The sequence below is a fragment of the Ruditapes philippinarum genome, unplaced genomic scaffold (genome assembly GCF_026571515.1).
Source record: "Ruditapes philippinarum isolate M1 unplaced genomic scaffold, ASM2657151v2 ctg1634_1_1_1_1, whole genome shotgun sequence".
Lineage (NCBI taxonomy): Eukaryota > Metazoa > Mollusca > Bivalvia > Venerida > Veneridae > Ruditapes > Ruditapes philippinarum.
Window position 1 is genome coordinate 53986 of NW_026866726.1, and position 16271 is coordinate 70256.

The window sequence follows — 16271 nt, forward strand, 5'->3', positions numbered from 1 at the left end:
AGAACAATTTTGGTTTTGCATAAAACATTTACACACAAGTCAACACTGTTTGTTCTCATACAATTATTTAGATTTCTTTATTCAACAAGAATATAAAATTGGTATAAAACATTGGGATATAAAACAAACAAAAACCACCCTGAAGTAGAATACAATTATCTATTTCTAATCTAAGGCAATATTATCTTAAACCATAATGCAGTATCACTAGCAGTTAAGCTCGCACTCATTAAAAAGTAGAATTTGGTACGCAATTCTAAGACTTTACTTGAAAATTTTAAAATTTGAATTTGAAAGACTTGAAATAAAAATATCCATATCTAAATCAATAATAAATTTGACAAGATGTGACATACCTGCTTATAGATTACTAAAACATATTAAAATTCAATTTTGTAAAACCATTATGAACAATTATTATGAATTGCACTAGCAGAGCTATCAGAAAGTTACATTTAAAATAGCATATTCACCTTTCAGATATTTAAAAGGACGAAACAAGCCTCCGACAGCTATAGATCCGTGTTTGGCCGGTCATAGTATAAATTAAAACGACACTACGTATTAACATTGATTTGAACGGTTCTATAAAAAGGTATACCGTTAAAACTAAAGGAAAAAAGATAGTACAATTATGGAACAGCCCCTGAATTAATGGAGCATCCTATAAATGTCCAATTACATCTTCTAATGTATTGAATCCGTACGCCTGTGGTGCTCTAGTACTTGAAACATCTTTCCCGGTCAGACTTGACCCGATTATATATTCTTTTCCAAGCTTTTTTTGTCCCCATGCAATTACTGTATCCATTGTAGGTGTCTTCACTCCAACGCATTCCGCAATTCCTTTGATAACAACTAACCCAAAAGGAATATCTTCCGATAAATATCTGTAGTTAAAATCAGGCACGAGACCCCCTTCTACCCTTTTCATTGGATGGATAAGGCCGTCATAGGCACTATTTGTTTTCATGCATGCTTGGAGAGAACTGTTATCCGAAATCTGATCCTTATAATAAACTTTGTACCAGTCGTAGATATGAATAACTTTTGTCATGTCTAGGTCTTTTCTCTGTCTATTGATTTCTGCTGCAGTTTCAAGGACTTCATCACTAACTTTGGTTAGTAAGGACTCCTGAATGTCATCTATACCTTGGTAGAAGAGAGGAGCTTCTTCAAGTGGTTTACCATCCCAATCCTTCCATTTTCCATATAAAATAGGAGGGTGCACAATCGACTTAGCCATGAGGTTAACTGCGAGGTAGTTCTGAATTAATTCTAAGTGCGGTTTAGGGCCTAAAATTGCTTGAGCATATTCTAGAGGTGGCATCTTGTAGTTGCCTTTTCCTGCGGATACTACAGACACCCCAAGAACATCTTTGTAACCTAAGAGTTGAACTCTTTTGCCGAATTCTACTACTCTACATGCCCATGGTAACGACTCCATACTTATAATTGCATAAGTTGAAACAGATTTAAGGCTTTTAAAAGCTTGAAATTCAAATCCTGCTTGGCTTGGCATCCCCACTATGATAGTGTTTGGTTTGATATATTTCAAAATGGCATCAAAATACTGCTGATGAGCAAACGCAGGAACAACAAAGAAAACTGCATCAACTCCTTCCATAGCCGCTTCCGGATTATTAGTTATCAATCGTGGTTTCCCAGTGACTTCTGATTTCTTTCCATCACTTGTGGTCACCTCAGCGGATATCCCACCATCTCCAACTATATCGGACCATCGTTTTGCTTCGTCTTTAAACAACGTCATTATATGTACTTCTACATTTTTGAGAGCTGCAGCAGTGACTGCAAGACAGTGAGCGCCATTACCACCGCCGCAGACGAGAATTCTTGTTTGTTTTTCCATTGATCTGAAAAGAGAAAATTATTACAGCTCAAAATTAATCTGTTTTAAGTCACACAGGTAAAACGTTTCTGCATCGAAAGTTTCACGAGTGGTGTACATTCACATTTTAGCGATCGACTAAAATATTGATAATGGTGCAGTTGATGAAGTATAAAGTATATTACAACTCTCTAGGTGCGCTGCCATAATGCTAGGTAATGTTAACAAAATAAAGTTAAATCATAAGTTGTTTATATTTCATTTCCTGAAAAATTACCATCTTAAAATGAAAAATGGATTTTCACTGTTTATACCGAGGACTCCTGTTCAGTTCTTAACATAGCTACTCTTTAAAACACGCCATAATGGTAAAATTGTATAAGATTTTTTTTTGTTAAATATGACTAATTATTTTGCTATGATTGTACAAAGATAAAATATATTAAATAGAGCGGCACTACATATGTAATGTAAAGTAGACTGGGAATGGAATTAGAGCGACAATAAGAATGTTCAATGCTAATTTTAAACTGTCAAAATTTTACATTATTTTAATAAGAAACATTTGATGACATATAACTGATTACATTATATTATTGATTACATATATATAACTGATTGCATATAACTGATGACATATATATTACTGATTACATATAAGCAGACTGTTCATATCGATATGCAAAGTACATTAAACAACCACCTTTAATATTTTTAATAAAAAATATCGGGTAAACGTTTTAACCACCATTATAAATAGGCTTATGCATGCACAACAACGTTAAACTTTTTAAAATCTAGTGTGTGTTATAGTGTGTATCTTAGTGATAAATTGGATTATTTATTTCATGAAGGAGGATATAACATTATGCTATTTTAACGTGTTTAAATAAATCCGGGTTTAATGTCCGCGTTTAGTCACTCTACATGTGAACGAAGGGTGAAATAACAATGTTATCATGAAAAATACATAGCAGGGCTATCGATTTAATACTAAGGTCAAGGTCGTTAGCGAGCAGATACAGAAAGTTCAATTAAGGTTATTCATATTACAAAATTCTAAATTGTATTATATTTGTGGTCAGATAGAAAATATTAGCGTTTTTAATACGACTTGTTTTACATTTATATAACATTAAACAATATAATATAATACAACGACCACTTTAATCATTCTTATAGCGTGTAAAATTACAAAGATAATGGTTCAATTGGTATGTAAAACATTACTACATCAGAAATAACATGATTGGCAAGGAGTAAAAGCAAACATAGTGAGAGTTATCACTTCATTAATCAACATTATAAAAATGAGATAAAATAGTAATTACATACCACGTGTTCACATTAAAGTAAAATATATTTCCGTATTCACATGTATCATAAATTATATGATACGACTTTATCACAACCCTGAGCTAACATAAATATCGATTGATAATATTAAAGTCTTTATACGAAAAGAATAAATCACATACAACCCCTGATATGTCAATGTCATATTGTTTAACAAGTGTTTTCAAAGTACATTAATTTTGCACATTTTGTTAAAAGAACAAAAAAAAAAGTTTAAGATGATAAATATAATATACGTATACAAAGTACCTCTTTAATATAACATCCGATACTTTAACTGGTCGATAAGGATAAACGTAGGCTATTAACTTAATTGTCCATTAAGCTTGTCAAGCTTTCATGTAACAATGTGTGAAATGTTTAATTTAAAAAATACCACAAGTCTTAAGCATCACAAGCTCCCCGGAAACCTTGAAAGGTGAAGGTTGTTGAAAATATTATTTTGCCGACCATACAACAGTTGTAAAATAATTGGGCCAAAAAATGAATACGAATTACTTAAACACGATAGACAAAGTAAAAACATCTTGAATGGTTAAACGTATTTTTATTCTTTCTCCTTAATTTAGCAACTTTATTTACGCTAAGGTTATAGCCGAAGACATTGTTAAAGCAGCACGCCTCCAGATTCATGCTCATTTTCATGAAAATTTTTAAAATGTATTTGAATGTGTAATATTGTGAAGTAACCAAAAGGAAGCAATTTACACATTATCAATAGCACTTACAAACCACGTTAAGTTACCAAAAGTGGTCAAATAAAGCATAAATAGCCTGTTACTGCGTTAGAAACGCAAAAATTAAGTTGTAAAACGAAAAATCATAATTTATGGCAACATACAATATGTAAAAAATTCCTTGACCTTGAACTTTATTTTTTCCTACATCTTTAGTAACATTTTCTTCCCAATTTGAATTTTATTAAATATTCCGACTTATCTGTAGGCATTAGCAATTTAAATGTTTAACAATTAAATTGTGTGTTAGATGCCCAAAAATAAAGCGTTTCATTTAAAGGTTATTCACTGGCATTGGAGATGGGAGCACCGACCCAACTGGCTCAAAAGTGTGGCATGCTTTTAAAAATTCTAGCTAAAATTCATGCATTTAAGTAACAAAATACTTGAATGCACGTTAACTAAAAAATTTACAGGTAGTTCCAAGCAAAGACACCAATATTAATGAAATCCAGAATTTTAATCTCAGATAAAAGGTGTAGGAATATTAAAAGCCTGGCAACAGCAAAGTTTTTCATATTAACAGCCACTGTTTTATTATACATCCAGGCACTTCACTGAAATATTGCATGCAGAAAATCAACCAGTGCTATAATAGAGCGAAGCTTCGATGGCGTTATGACTCATCATGTGGTTAGAATGCTGTGAAAGATCTTATTGTAAAATCATAACTGTTCTTCATACTCATTAGTTCTAAAATACGTCAAAATGTTTTGTTTACATTACTTAAGAAAATGAAATATATGCTATGTTCACACGAGAACTCATTTCAATTTTCTGCAATAACATCTTGTTATTAAAATTCAAGATCCTCGTGCAGAAATTGTTTAAAATACATGTCTTATAAATATATAAGTCTTAGACGCAACTACTTTTACACATTGAACATACATAAAACACGGACATTATTTTTTTCAAATCTTAAAAATGCAATGTCTGAATGACTCATATATTGAATAAGACCGGATCAACATTTAAATACGCCTAATTTTATCGTTTGGCGTGTATTTAGAATATTGCATTATTGATGCCATATAACACAAACGTTTCAGATCGACACATAACTTTATTCACTCAAGCACGTGTACAATATGAGGATGTTTCTAATACAATGAATGAATATAGAACTAGTTTTCCGGACAGTAAACATACACAATTTAACGCTTTTTTATGTAACATAAAACAATGACTATTAAATGTTGTTTTCTGGTGAATATAGACTGTACGTCATGAAGTAAACAGTGTCATAGCCATAGCTCTAAAAAACTGAAAATTATTTTACGACACCAAAAGAAATTGAAATCATGATAGCTCCACTGCAGAGCAGAATTAAATGATGCCATATTCTCACCTATATTGTATAAATTCCTGATTCAACACTTACAGCCAGTCTTATAAATACATACGTTACTTTGTGTTCATCCTATGAGTAAAACACCACAAATATATCCGTAATATTAACAGTGCTACCAGAATCAATTGATGATGAACCAGGAAATTTCTTTACCTCTTAAAACAAGTATGTTACAATCGATTGTCGGCAACAGCCTAAAGCTATATAACATACAATCAGCTTGCGCGTGCTGCACTCTCATACATTCATTTACAACGTGTTGAAATTCAGCATTATAAAAAAAACCCCAACAAATATGTGAATCAATAATACGTATTTTTAATTTAGTCACACCATATATTGATCTATTCTTGTCAATAGAAGTTAATCAATAGCCAGTTGGTAATAATTGATTAACCATACATTGTGGATGCTATTTAACGGTGATGTAGCACGAAATTTTGAATCACTATATATACAGTAAATTCCAATAATGTACTTATTTTGATATAAACAATGTAATATGCATTATGGTCGTGTGAAGTATATGAGATTGGGTTAATAAACTCTTGTTCTTCAAATGAAAACAAACCAGACTGTAGATTGTTGACTGTAGCTATTTATTAAAACCAGTGAAATTCAATTAAATTAGCATACAAGTGTAGACAAACTTTTTGCATAATTTCGCGTAAATAAATATTTGATAAAACTTTGATCGGCAATTAACTGGGTTTTACCTAATAGCTTTAAATATTGATTCGTTGAACTGCATTATTATTGGCTACAGACATTTATCATTTACCTCTGTCTTATAGGTGTATTTGAAATAACTATTTATTAAAAAATACACCCATAAGATGTACCACTAAATATTCACCAGACTTTACATACAGTAGAGGTAGTTACCTTAGTCCATTTAAGTGGCACGTCCGTCCGTACGTCCCGAATTCGTGTCGGGTCCATAACTTTGTTATTTGAAGTCGAATGTTACAACTATTTCACAGAAATGATTAGCATATTGAGACGACGTGTCGCGCGGAAAATTTGGGTCGCTACCGGTTTTGCTGTCGCTTTGGGCGCAAAATGTTATATAATGGGATAATTTTCCTATATAAAATATAAAATTTTAATTCTCTTTCCCAACTTTTATTCAATTCTTATAAGATTTATTTCTTCATAGGCAAAAGGGTCTTAAACGTAAAAATTAAAAACATTTAGATTAATTTTGTATCTTAAAAAACAACAACATTTAACCAATAAGCATTAAATGATAATAAATTTCTAACCCAAGAGGCGTACGTGGTATTGTCACATTTTGGTTCGTTTTTCTTTTCTGTATGTTATGATTAAAAAAAACACCTCCATTTTCTGTAACCAACCGTTAAAACACCATTAATTTTGTGTAAATCCCTAACTGATTAGCCCTTACAAAAGTTGGAAGTTCTTGTTTACAATAATATGTGGCACCAAGCTATAATACATGGGAAATGGCATAGAAACGGCTGCATGGCATGGTCTTTTTATTTATTTATTTATTTATTTGATCGGCGATTTGTTCTTTCTGTGTAAAAAGTGTATGCAATTTCGTAAAAAAAACATGATATTTTGGAGCCAGCCATTAAAACATCATTTGTACTCTTTTCCGTTGCCGATTGGCCATTGCATTAGTGTTACAGCAATATAAGGCACAAAACCAATAAGCAAAGCAAAAAGGCCGCGAGAGGCCTGCATGACATGATTGTATGATTTTTATTAAAACACATTTTTCTAGAGCCAAACGTTATAACACAATATGTTTGATTCCGTTTGCATTGGCAATCGCATTTTGTAGTTTGAAGGTTATTCTTTACGGCAATATTTCTTTTAAAAATACCACCATTTTCTAGAACCAACCGTTAAAACACCATTTGTCTCATTTCGTTGCTGTTGTTGATTTGCCATTGCTCAAGTATGGACGTTTTTCTATACAGTAGTATATATGGCACAAATCTCTAGCCCAAACAAAATGTCAGTGAGAGGTCCGCTCGGCACGATTTTTTTTATTTGACCGGCGATGTGTTCTTTTTGTATATGAAGTTTATGAATTTTCGTACCCCACCCCCTTTCTGGAGCTTACCGTCTACACCATTTGAAAGAGGATCAATGCGATTTGATCTTTTTGTATATTCTTATATCGACTGAAATTTTTACAAACATAAATAGACCCAACCCTTCTGATACTTTTGTCTTTATTATTTTGTATGGATACAAAACAGCGTCATACATCTTAATGAAAACGTGATTTAGTGATGACATTTAAACGCGTTATTACAGTTATTTACATAGTGAGTCATTGTTAAATGAACGACATGTACTTTAAAAAATATAAAGTAGTAATCCAGCAGATTGTATAAGTTCGGAGGTTCTTCTTTTAAGCAATACAAGGCTGAAAGCTCTAATGCAAGGAAAACGACTGAAAGAGACCCGCGTGGTACGGTCGCTTTTTGGACCGGCGATCCATTCTTCAAGTCCAAGAATTTTCGTATAACCACCATTTTTTGGAGCCAACCGTTTAAACACCATGTGCATGGTATTGTATAGGGATATCAATAGTGATGTCACTTGGCTGAAATGTAACGTTCACTTAGTCTAGGGACGATTTAAGAATGTGTGAGAAAATAATTTAAATTCAATTGCATAAAAAAAAGAAAAAACTTCTTTTCCCAAAATGTATAAACATCTTTTAATACATCAATAATATATATGTGCATGTAAATGGTAGGTATGGCGAATCTCACAATACACGAAAATGTTAAAATTTATGGAGAAAGTAGCAACCTTCAACTTAAAATTATATTAATAAAGTCAGAAAGTTAAAGCTTTAGAATACGTAGATCTAGTATTAGATATATGCTTTTGAATGATATCATGTAACACACTAGATATCAATTTTTTTTTACTTGATTAATGAAATCGTCCTTTCGTAACAAGTTAGTATCAAACTTTACATCTCTGAACTATTCAAGGACATGAGCAGTGGTCTGAAAATTTCGCTTTAAGGAAAATAGGTCTACTATACTCAGTATTGTCAAGAAATATCTCACATTTTTAAATCTCGGAGTGCAGAATGTTCCATATCATTGGCAGATAGTGAGCTTTGAAATACACACATACTGCAGTAGATCTATATGCATTGCTTTTAAATATCCTCATCATTGGTGACAAATTCCAATAATACATGCATTTTGTTTTCCAAATAGATCTATACTTTCATAAACAAACTTGAGATCTAGATCTACTTTAGTAGCTACTGGTCGGAGACCATCAACCGGACACTTTGGAACATTTTTCCATACAGATTTCATAATTTTTAACCTAGAGACCAAAACATTTGACACAGTTCAGCTAGGTTCTTCTCCAACTAACCAACTAGTTTGTTTATTTCTGATTGTATATCTATATCTGAGGCTCAACAATAGACATTAAAATATTACCATTTACGAAGGTTGAAATAAATTTATTTACTTAATTTTAAAAGAAATATGCACTTTTTGACTAACAACCACTGAACAGAGAAACTACTAAAGTAAGCATTTTCGGGCCGTCCGGGTTTGGTGGTTGTCCGTTTTTGGTGGTCCCCAACCAGTACTGGCATGCGAGCAGTTCCCGTACAGAAGCAGTACCCGTATTTTTCATTTAAACGCTTGATTTTTACCTGCATTCTTCAGAAACATAAACGAGACAAAATCTAAGTGTCAGTTTGGCAATACGTATAAAAAGTTTCATTTGAAATCACTTTCACCTGTGCGTCGTCAAAACGTGACCTTGTTTTCTCTGGGGGATTCCGTCATTGCGCGCATGCGCAAAAATACTTACACGTGAGGCTTGTAAAATGGTTTTCCACTAATACCACCTGTTTACAAATAAGTAGGCAATGTGATGAAAACTTGTTTAATTATCAGAATTTTGACCAATATTACTATATAAAATAGTTTAATGACTTTGATGCGTAAAATATCATGCAGTAGTCCAGTGGTAGGACGCGCGCTTAGGGATCGAGAGGTCCCGGGTTCGAATCCCACTAGGGGCACTGCTAATTTCCTTGAGCAAGAAATTTACCTGCGATTGCTTCACTTCACCCAGGTGTAAATGGGTACCTGCGAGGGTGGTATAAATCCGTTGCGCCAAAGTGTCGGCTGCACTAAGCGGAGTTAAAAGACTCCCCAGGGAGATTGATAGATAGATACCAGTAGCCCGATGACCAGGGGTAATAGCTGTAAAGTCGGTGAACGTGCGTAAGCATGAAACTTAGACTATAAAATGCAATTACTTTACTTTACATACAGGCATGCTATTGCATGTGAATGCGTTGGGGTAACGGTACCGGGTAATAGATACCCGCGTTTAGTCTACGCTCTATTTCCTGAATAGCATCTATTTATCTCTTAGATAATGGTCTGTTCAACAATTGTAAATTAAAAATAGGTCCGATATAATAAAATTGTAAAATTATAATGGGTTAGATTTTATGTACGGGAACTACTTCTCTTCATACAAAATAATGGATAATTTCGGTACCCCATATGAGGCCTCATAAGTAAGGGTTATTCTATGTTTAGAACATGATGGAATTTCCATGATTTGTGTGACGAGCCGAATATTGATGTGTAAAATTAAAACTTTGGTGAGTGAGCGTAATAAAAAATAATGTTTAAGTAACTATGATTTTTGTACGGGAACTGCTCGCGCGTTGGGGGTAACGAGTACCGGTTATAGTATTAGCGTTTAGTCTACGCTCTATTTCTGCATAGCATCTATTTATTCTCTTAGATAATGGTCTGTTCAACAATTGTAAATTAAAAATAGGTCCGATATAATAAAATTGTAAAATTATAAATGGGTTAGATTTTATGTACGGGAACTACTTCTCTTCATACAAAATAATGGATAATTTCGGTACCCCATATGAGGCCTCATAAGTAAGGGTTATTCTATGTTTAGAACATGATGGAATTTCCATGATTTGTGTGACGAGCCGAATATTGATGTGTAAAATTAAAACTTTGGTGAGTGAGCGTAAATGTTTAAGTAACTATGATTTTTGTACGGGAACTGCTCGCATGCCAGTAGTCTATTCTATGCCAATACAATTATAATTTTAAACGAAACTAAAAATATATTACAATGAATGCCATCTACTTATTAAATCATGTTTATAGTTACAGTCCGGTTGATGGTCCCCGACCAGTATAGATCTATCAGTATAATTCACTTTCACAGAAAATATATAATGTAAAACTTACTGCAAATTAGCATTTCTTGTAGATCATCTGGCATTGGGACGCCAAATGAGTCGCGTGATACGCATTGACGTCATTTTATGAATGACTTGCGTTGAAATGACGTCATTTTGGTGCATTTAATCTAGTATAGCGTCAGTTCACCGTTATGGAGTACCAGCCTTATGGCCGGATATTTTTTCGGGACGCATATTCCAATCAGAACCGCAACATAATATTCCAATCAGAACCGCAACATATGGCAGATATTATTAATCCTTCCTGGCGGCTTCGACGATTTCTCGAACGCCGGGCGATTTTAAATCTGATACCTTGCGTGGTCATGAATAAGGGTTTTTTTTTGCCGAATTGATGATACATAAAACATTCAACGACCGACGATGTCCGTACGGGTACCTTTAAAATCGGACGTTGCTTTTGTATTAAAAACAAACGTCCGATCTAAAAAAAAAAAACTTTACCCGGGCGCTGCGCGGCGACCAGGCGATCCCCACTAGATGACTTTTTCAACTCACTGACCACAAAAATTATCGTCCGGACGCCGTTAGTTTTAAAGAAGTACTTAAAACTCGACGAGCAAATTGTTCAGCTGCTGCCGTCCGATTGTCACGGTGGCCGGATGGACACCGACCGATATTACGATTTTTTTGGAGAAAAAGACGCCAACCGACGTCCGTTAATCATTTGTGACTGAGGCATAACTAAACAATACCATTTCCGTATTATAATGATGACAAATAGATTATTTAAGAAAATATTCTCACATCATAATTCAATCCATACATATTTCTTTTACATTCAGCATAACAATTTGTAGAAACATTAAGTAAATGGATACGAAGTGTTCAATATAAGTTGCTGGCTTTGCCGTACAGTATCCGTCATCTGAAATAAATATATTTATACAGTTTATGAATGGTTAAATTATCTTTGGTTTAAATATTTTAATTTTTTCTTTAACATAAATTTTAGTATATGTTTTCCACCTTCAATTCCACATCTTCTACTAACCAGTCATGGTGTATAAAAATGATGCAGTGACTTGAGTGGCCAAAGATAGACTGAACACAGAAATATTTGGTTTGAGAAACAAATAAGTTTTGCACTAAACCATAAATCTTTTTTCACCAAACCTCCATAATTACAGGAAAAACTGACTAAAAGAAATTCCATATATTAATCCAATAAACTATGATAAACAAGATCAACAAAGAAAGGCGGCGTTCAATGAACGCAACCCCCACATTGAAAATGCGCGAAAATGATAACGTTCATACATAATTTTAAATGATATTTTCTCCTATTTAATAAGTTATACATGATGATTTTCTGAATAATCCTTATGCAAGACTGGACAGAAGGGAAATGGGGAAGGGTTTTAATACAAACAAGTGCAATCATCGTAAATTGCCGTGATTCTTTTGAACTGAACTTGGCTTTGCCGGGGCTCTACCGGAATCAATCGTAGCTTAATTGTCATCCTCCGGGGTTCTGCCGGCATTCACGGGGGCACTGCCGGCATTTACCGGGGCTCTGCCGGCATTCACCTGTGCTCTACCGGCTATATCATACCCAGGATCATCCCCAGTTTGTGCCGGCAGAGCTACGGTGCTTCTCCGGTGTACCCCGGTCGTTCCCGGCAGAGCTAAGGATGAAGCCGGCAAGCTATACCTTCCCGGGTCACCAAGGACGACCCTGGTGATATTAAATATTTTATTCCATCCGGGGTCGAATGCCGGATGTTTCCGGATCATCCCGGACGTCGCCGGCAGAGTTATGGATGTACCCCCGGGTGTTCCCTGTCGTTCCTGGATCACCCCAGTCGTCTGGGGCTCTGCCGGGATGTAGGTGAGACCGAGGGATGATCCGGGACGATCCGGGATGAAATTATTGTTGCAGTCACACTTACTCAGGCAGCACTACGGTAATTTCCAACTAACCACCAAGGATTATTGTTATTTATATCTATTGTTCCAGAACAGTGATTCATGATGATTTTCTGAAAATCCTTATGCAATACTGGATAAAAGGGATATGGAAAGGGTTTTAATACAAACAAGTGAAATCATCGCAAATTGTCGTGATTCTTTTGAAATGAACCAGGCTTTGCCGGGGCTCTACCGGGATCAACCGTAGCTCCATCGTCATCTTCCGAGGCTCTGCATGCATCCTCCGGGGCACTGCCGGCATTCACCAGGGCTCTGCCGGCCTTCACCGGTGCTCTGCCGGCCTTCACTGGAGCTCTGCCAGCATTCACCGGGACTCTACCGTAGCTCTTCAAGCTATATCATGCCCCGAAACATCCCCGGTTTGTGCCGGCAGAGCACAGGCGTTCCAGGCAGAGCTAAGGATGAAGCCGGCAAAGCTATACTTCCCGGATCATCCCGGACCACCCCGGTGATATTAAATATTTTATTCCATGCCGAATGTTCCCGGATCATCCCGGACGTTGCACGCAGAGTTACGGATGTACTCCGGTTGTTCCCGGTCGTACCCCGGTCGTTCCCGGATCACCCCGGACGTCTACCGGGGCTCTACCGGGATGTTAGTGAGACTGTAGCTTTAGATGTGTAAGAAAATTCAACGACTTCACGCGGGACAGGAGAAGGGAAAAACTGGAGTCACTTCCTTCAACTTCAACACACACTCCCATAGTGTTTGGTGTAAATGACTAATGAAAAAGTCCAGAACAAGTTGTTTTTATTTGCTACATTTGAATTTATAGCTTTAAAGCTTATGATATTTTATTAATTTAGAATTTAAGACAATTTCAAAGGATATTTTCAATTCTATACTTCTCTACTTGTTCGTGTCGCTTTACTGCTACCATACTTTTTCACACAACTCAAGCATGAACATACTCTTGTACATATATTTAAAGTGAATTAGCTATGGGTGTGTAGAAAATAACTTTAAAGACATAAACGATGAAATCAATTAAAGTGATCAGAAAAATACTTATACTAATTGTAAAAATGATGTTTTCCTTTCTAATATAACATATAAACTGTTATTGAATATTTCTTGTACTTTTCTTTGGCAGCTCATTCATTACCCGGAAACAGTCACACTAACAAACTTACGCTGGCAATTGTTTATAATCTTCTTTTTTTTCATTTTAACAATACATATCACATGCAAACCATAATTACATATATAATATTCATTGGTAACTGTAACTGCATAAAAATCTTTTCATAATTTATTTCAAAACAGGACGTCATTCAAAGGATACGTGTTGTAAGTCTATCAAAATTCGCGAAATTAGGCATCATTTACAATATATAAAGTGAGTTTTATTCCATAATGTATCACAGATGGTATACTTTTATATTTTCAATGTCTCGCTTCCGTATTTTACACCTTTTTACTTTCGTTTTCGATGTTTTGAGGGGCTATTTCCGGTGAACGCTGTACAACTGTGATTTCTTAAAAAGTGTATGAAATATTTTACTTAGACTTGAATTTGGTGTATATCATCACATTTATGTTAACAAAGATATTCACCTATATATGATATTGTGCACAGGCTGCTTACCGCCACTTTCTCTCGATGATCATTATTCTCACTATATCTGTATCAACTATATGGGAATGATCCCTTTGTGTTCTAAAATACATTACAAATCCCGTCATACGTTTAAACGTTTCTACTTTACATTACCTTTGACTTTCTTTGGAAAGAAAATAAACGTTAATTGTGTAATTGTGAATAATTACTATTCATTTGAATATTTCTAAGGAAACTTGATTCAAAAATGTTACTGGAACCAATTTTGAGTTATTAATCGATCGCAAAAAGGCATCGTTAAAAGACTCTACAGTACTCTGTATCGATTCCTGGATGGCGTTGAGATTGCGAGAGAAGGCGTACAGAAACTGTTGAAATCATTTTTGCTTTGGATTGAGTGCTTGGTTATTTCTTTTTTTTCGGTAAGAATATGTTCTACATTTTTAACAGGTTGCTATAATTATTATGTAATGTTCATCTTCTAAAAACATTTTGTTTTGTTTGTTAAATTGACTTAAGCATTTTTGATAAAGCATATAAATGACATATAAATTTTAATAATGGAAATACATTTTTCATAATAATTTTCCCTTACATTTTTCATGATTATTTTTCCCTATTTAAAGATTTTCGTAATAAACAAGGAGAACTTTTTTATAAAGGAAATGATTACCATACTTCCTTTCACCATTGTAACATTTTCTTAATTTATAAGGAGAACTATTTTATTAAGACAACTTTTACCTATGAATATTTCAGGTGAAGATGAACAAAAAGGATAAGAAGGAAAGTGTGAATATAGAAATGTTTCCAGCAATTTTATCTCTCCCTGTATCACATAAAGAACCGAAAGAGAAACATACTGGACTAATACAAGAAAGTGGAAATCATCGCCTTATTTCCGGTAGTCCTCTAATTAAAAGAAAATTTGTGGGTAACTCTATGACATCTTTTGGAAAGAAAAACTCTTCGAAACTGTCCGCAGCTGACTTGTTATATGTGAAAACATTTCGTAGATTACCACGCTTGTGGCCGTCTCATTCAAATAAACAAACAGTTAAAACTACACGGCAATATAAATCCAGTAAAGATACAGAATATTATAATAAATCAACGGAAGTATGTAGAGTAAGTTATCCCTGCTATAATGGCTGTTCAACGTGTGCTTTTACATCTTGTTTCGGACCAGTAAAAGTGTTTTATTCGCAATTTAAGGAGCCAAAGGAATGTTTTGTACGAGAAATTCGTGACGGACAAGGAAGGAACGTTATTCCAAAATCTCGGCGGAAGGAATTTCGCGGACTAGTATATGATAAACAAACACATTCCTTATATCCGCCTCTTCCTAGAGGTCATAACAGCTCACACTTGCAAACTAATAGCTATAGAAAAATATTTTACTGAAGTTAGTATACTAATTTCTAAATATTTTTCTTGTTTTCGCAATCTACGCTTAGCTAACAGAATGACAAAGAACATTAAAAATTTATATGATTACAATTCTATTTCGTTTCTTAGAGGGGATCGGAAAAGTTAAACATAGAAAGATAGTTCAGTTTTTTGAGATTCTTCTGACTGATTTCTTAAAAATGAAGAACTTGAATTTATGGCACTTTTAGCTTTTCGCCACATAAGGATATAAGTTGTTATAGAAAATGGTGCCATCAAATTTGTGTTATTTTATGATAATATGTTTACATTTACTCCCAGTAAGTCAAGCAGATTCTCCAATGGATATTTATTACAACGAATGTATGTATTATATAAAATAGATAATTTACCTTTCATTAACAATGACTTACTTAAAAGAAAACGCATTTTTACAATGATACAAATTTGATTCGTATCTAGAAAATTGAAATAATAATTATCATAGGTTTTATTAGTAATAAGATTAACGAATCATATTAACTTATGTAGTAAAAGTAATCTAAGATATTTTAGTATGTTTTATAAAAAGGAAAGATTATGTATAATTCAGATACGGGTAATTGGAAAAATAAAATAAATTGCTGCGAAGATAGTCGGGTTTATTGTTTGTCTACGACAAAATTGCCTTTTCATTTCTAGCATACGTATTGTGATGTGCTCAAGATTAGTCTATGACCATTGACCGTTGTCTTTGACGTTAAATCTCCTTCTAAACCACAACCTGTTGTGTTTATATGCTACCAAAATGGTCCTTAATTCAATATTTTTTATCCGA

At 34.1% G+C, this 16271-nt stretch overlaps 1 protein-coding gene across 3 annotated transcripts; it reads right to left on the reverse strand.

The window, feature by feature from the left end:
- Nucleotides 1–48: 48 nt before the first annotated feature.
- Nucleotides 49–10577, reverse strand: LOC132733507 (opine dehydrogenase-like). Of its 3 annotated transcripts, none has more exons than XM_060720161.1 (2): nucleotides 10558–10577; nucleotides 49–1874 (listed from the first exon to the last, which is right to left on the reverse strand). In XM_060720161.1, the coding sequence occupies exon 2, from the start codon at nucleotides 1868–1870 to the stop codon at nucleotides 665–667; it is 1206 nt and encodes a 401-aa protein (XP_060576144.1). In that variant the 5' UTR covers nucleotides 1871–1874; nucleotides 10558–10577; the 3' UTR covers nucleotides 49–664. The 3 variants fall into 3 exon arrangements, with proteins under 3 accessions (XP_060576144.1, XP_060576142.1, XP_060576143.1); XM_060720159.1 differs by lacking the exon at nucleotides 10558–10577 and adding an exon at nucleotides 3455–3559; XM_060720160.1 differs by lacking the exon at nucleotides 10558–10577 and adding an exon at nucleotides 3185–3371.
- Between the last annotated feature and the right edge of the window lie 5694 nt (nucleotides 10578–16271).

Bases quoted from the DNA above. Each gene is read 5' to 3' on its own strand.
- LOC132733507 (XM_060720161.1), bottom strand. From the start codon at position 1,870: ATGGAAAAACAAACAAGAATTCTCGTCTGCGGCGGTGGTAATGGCGCT.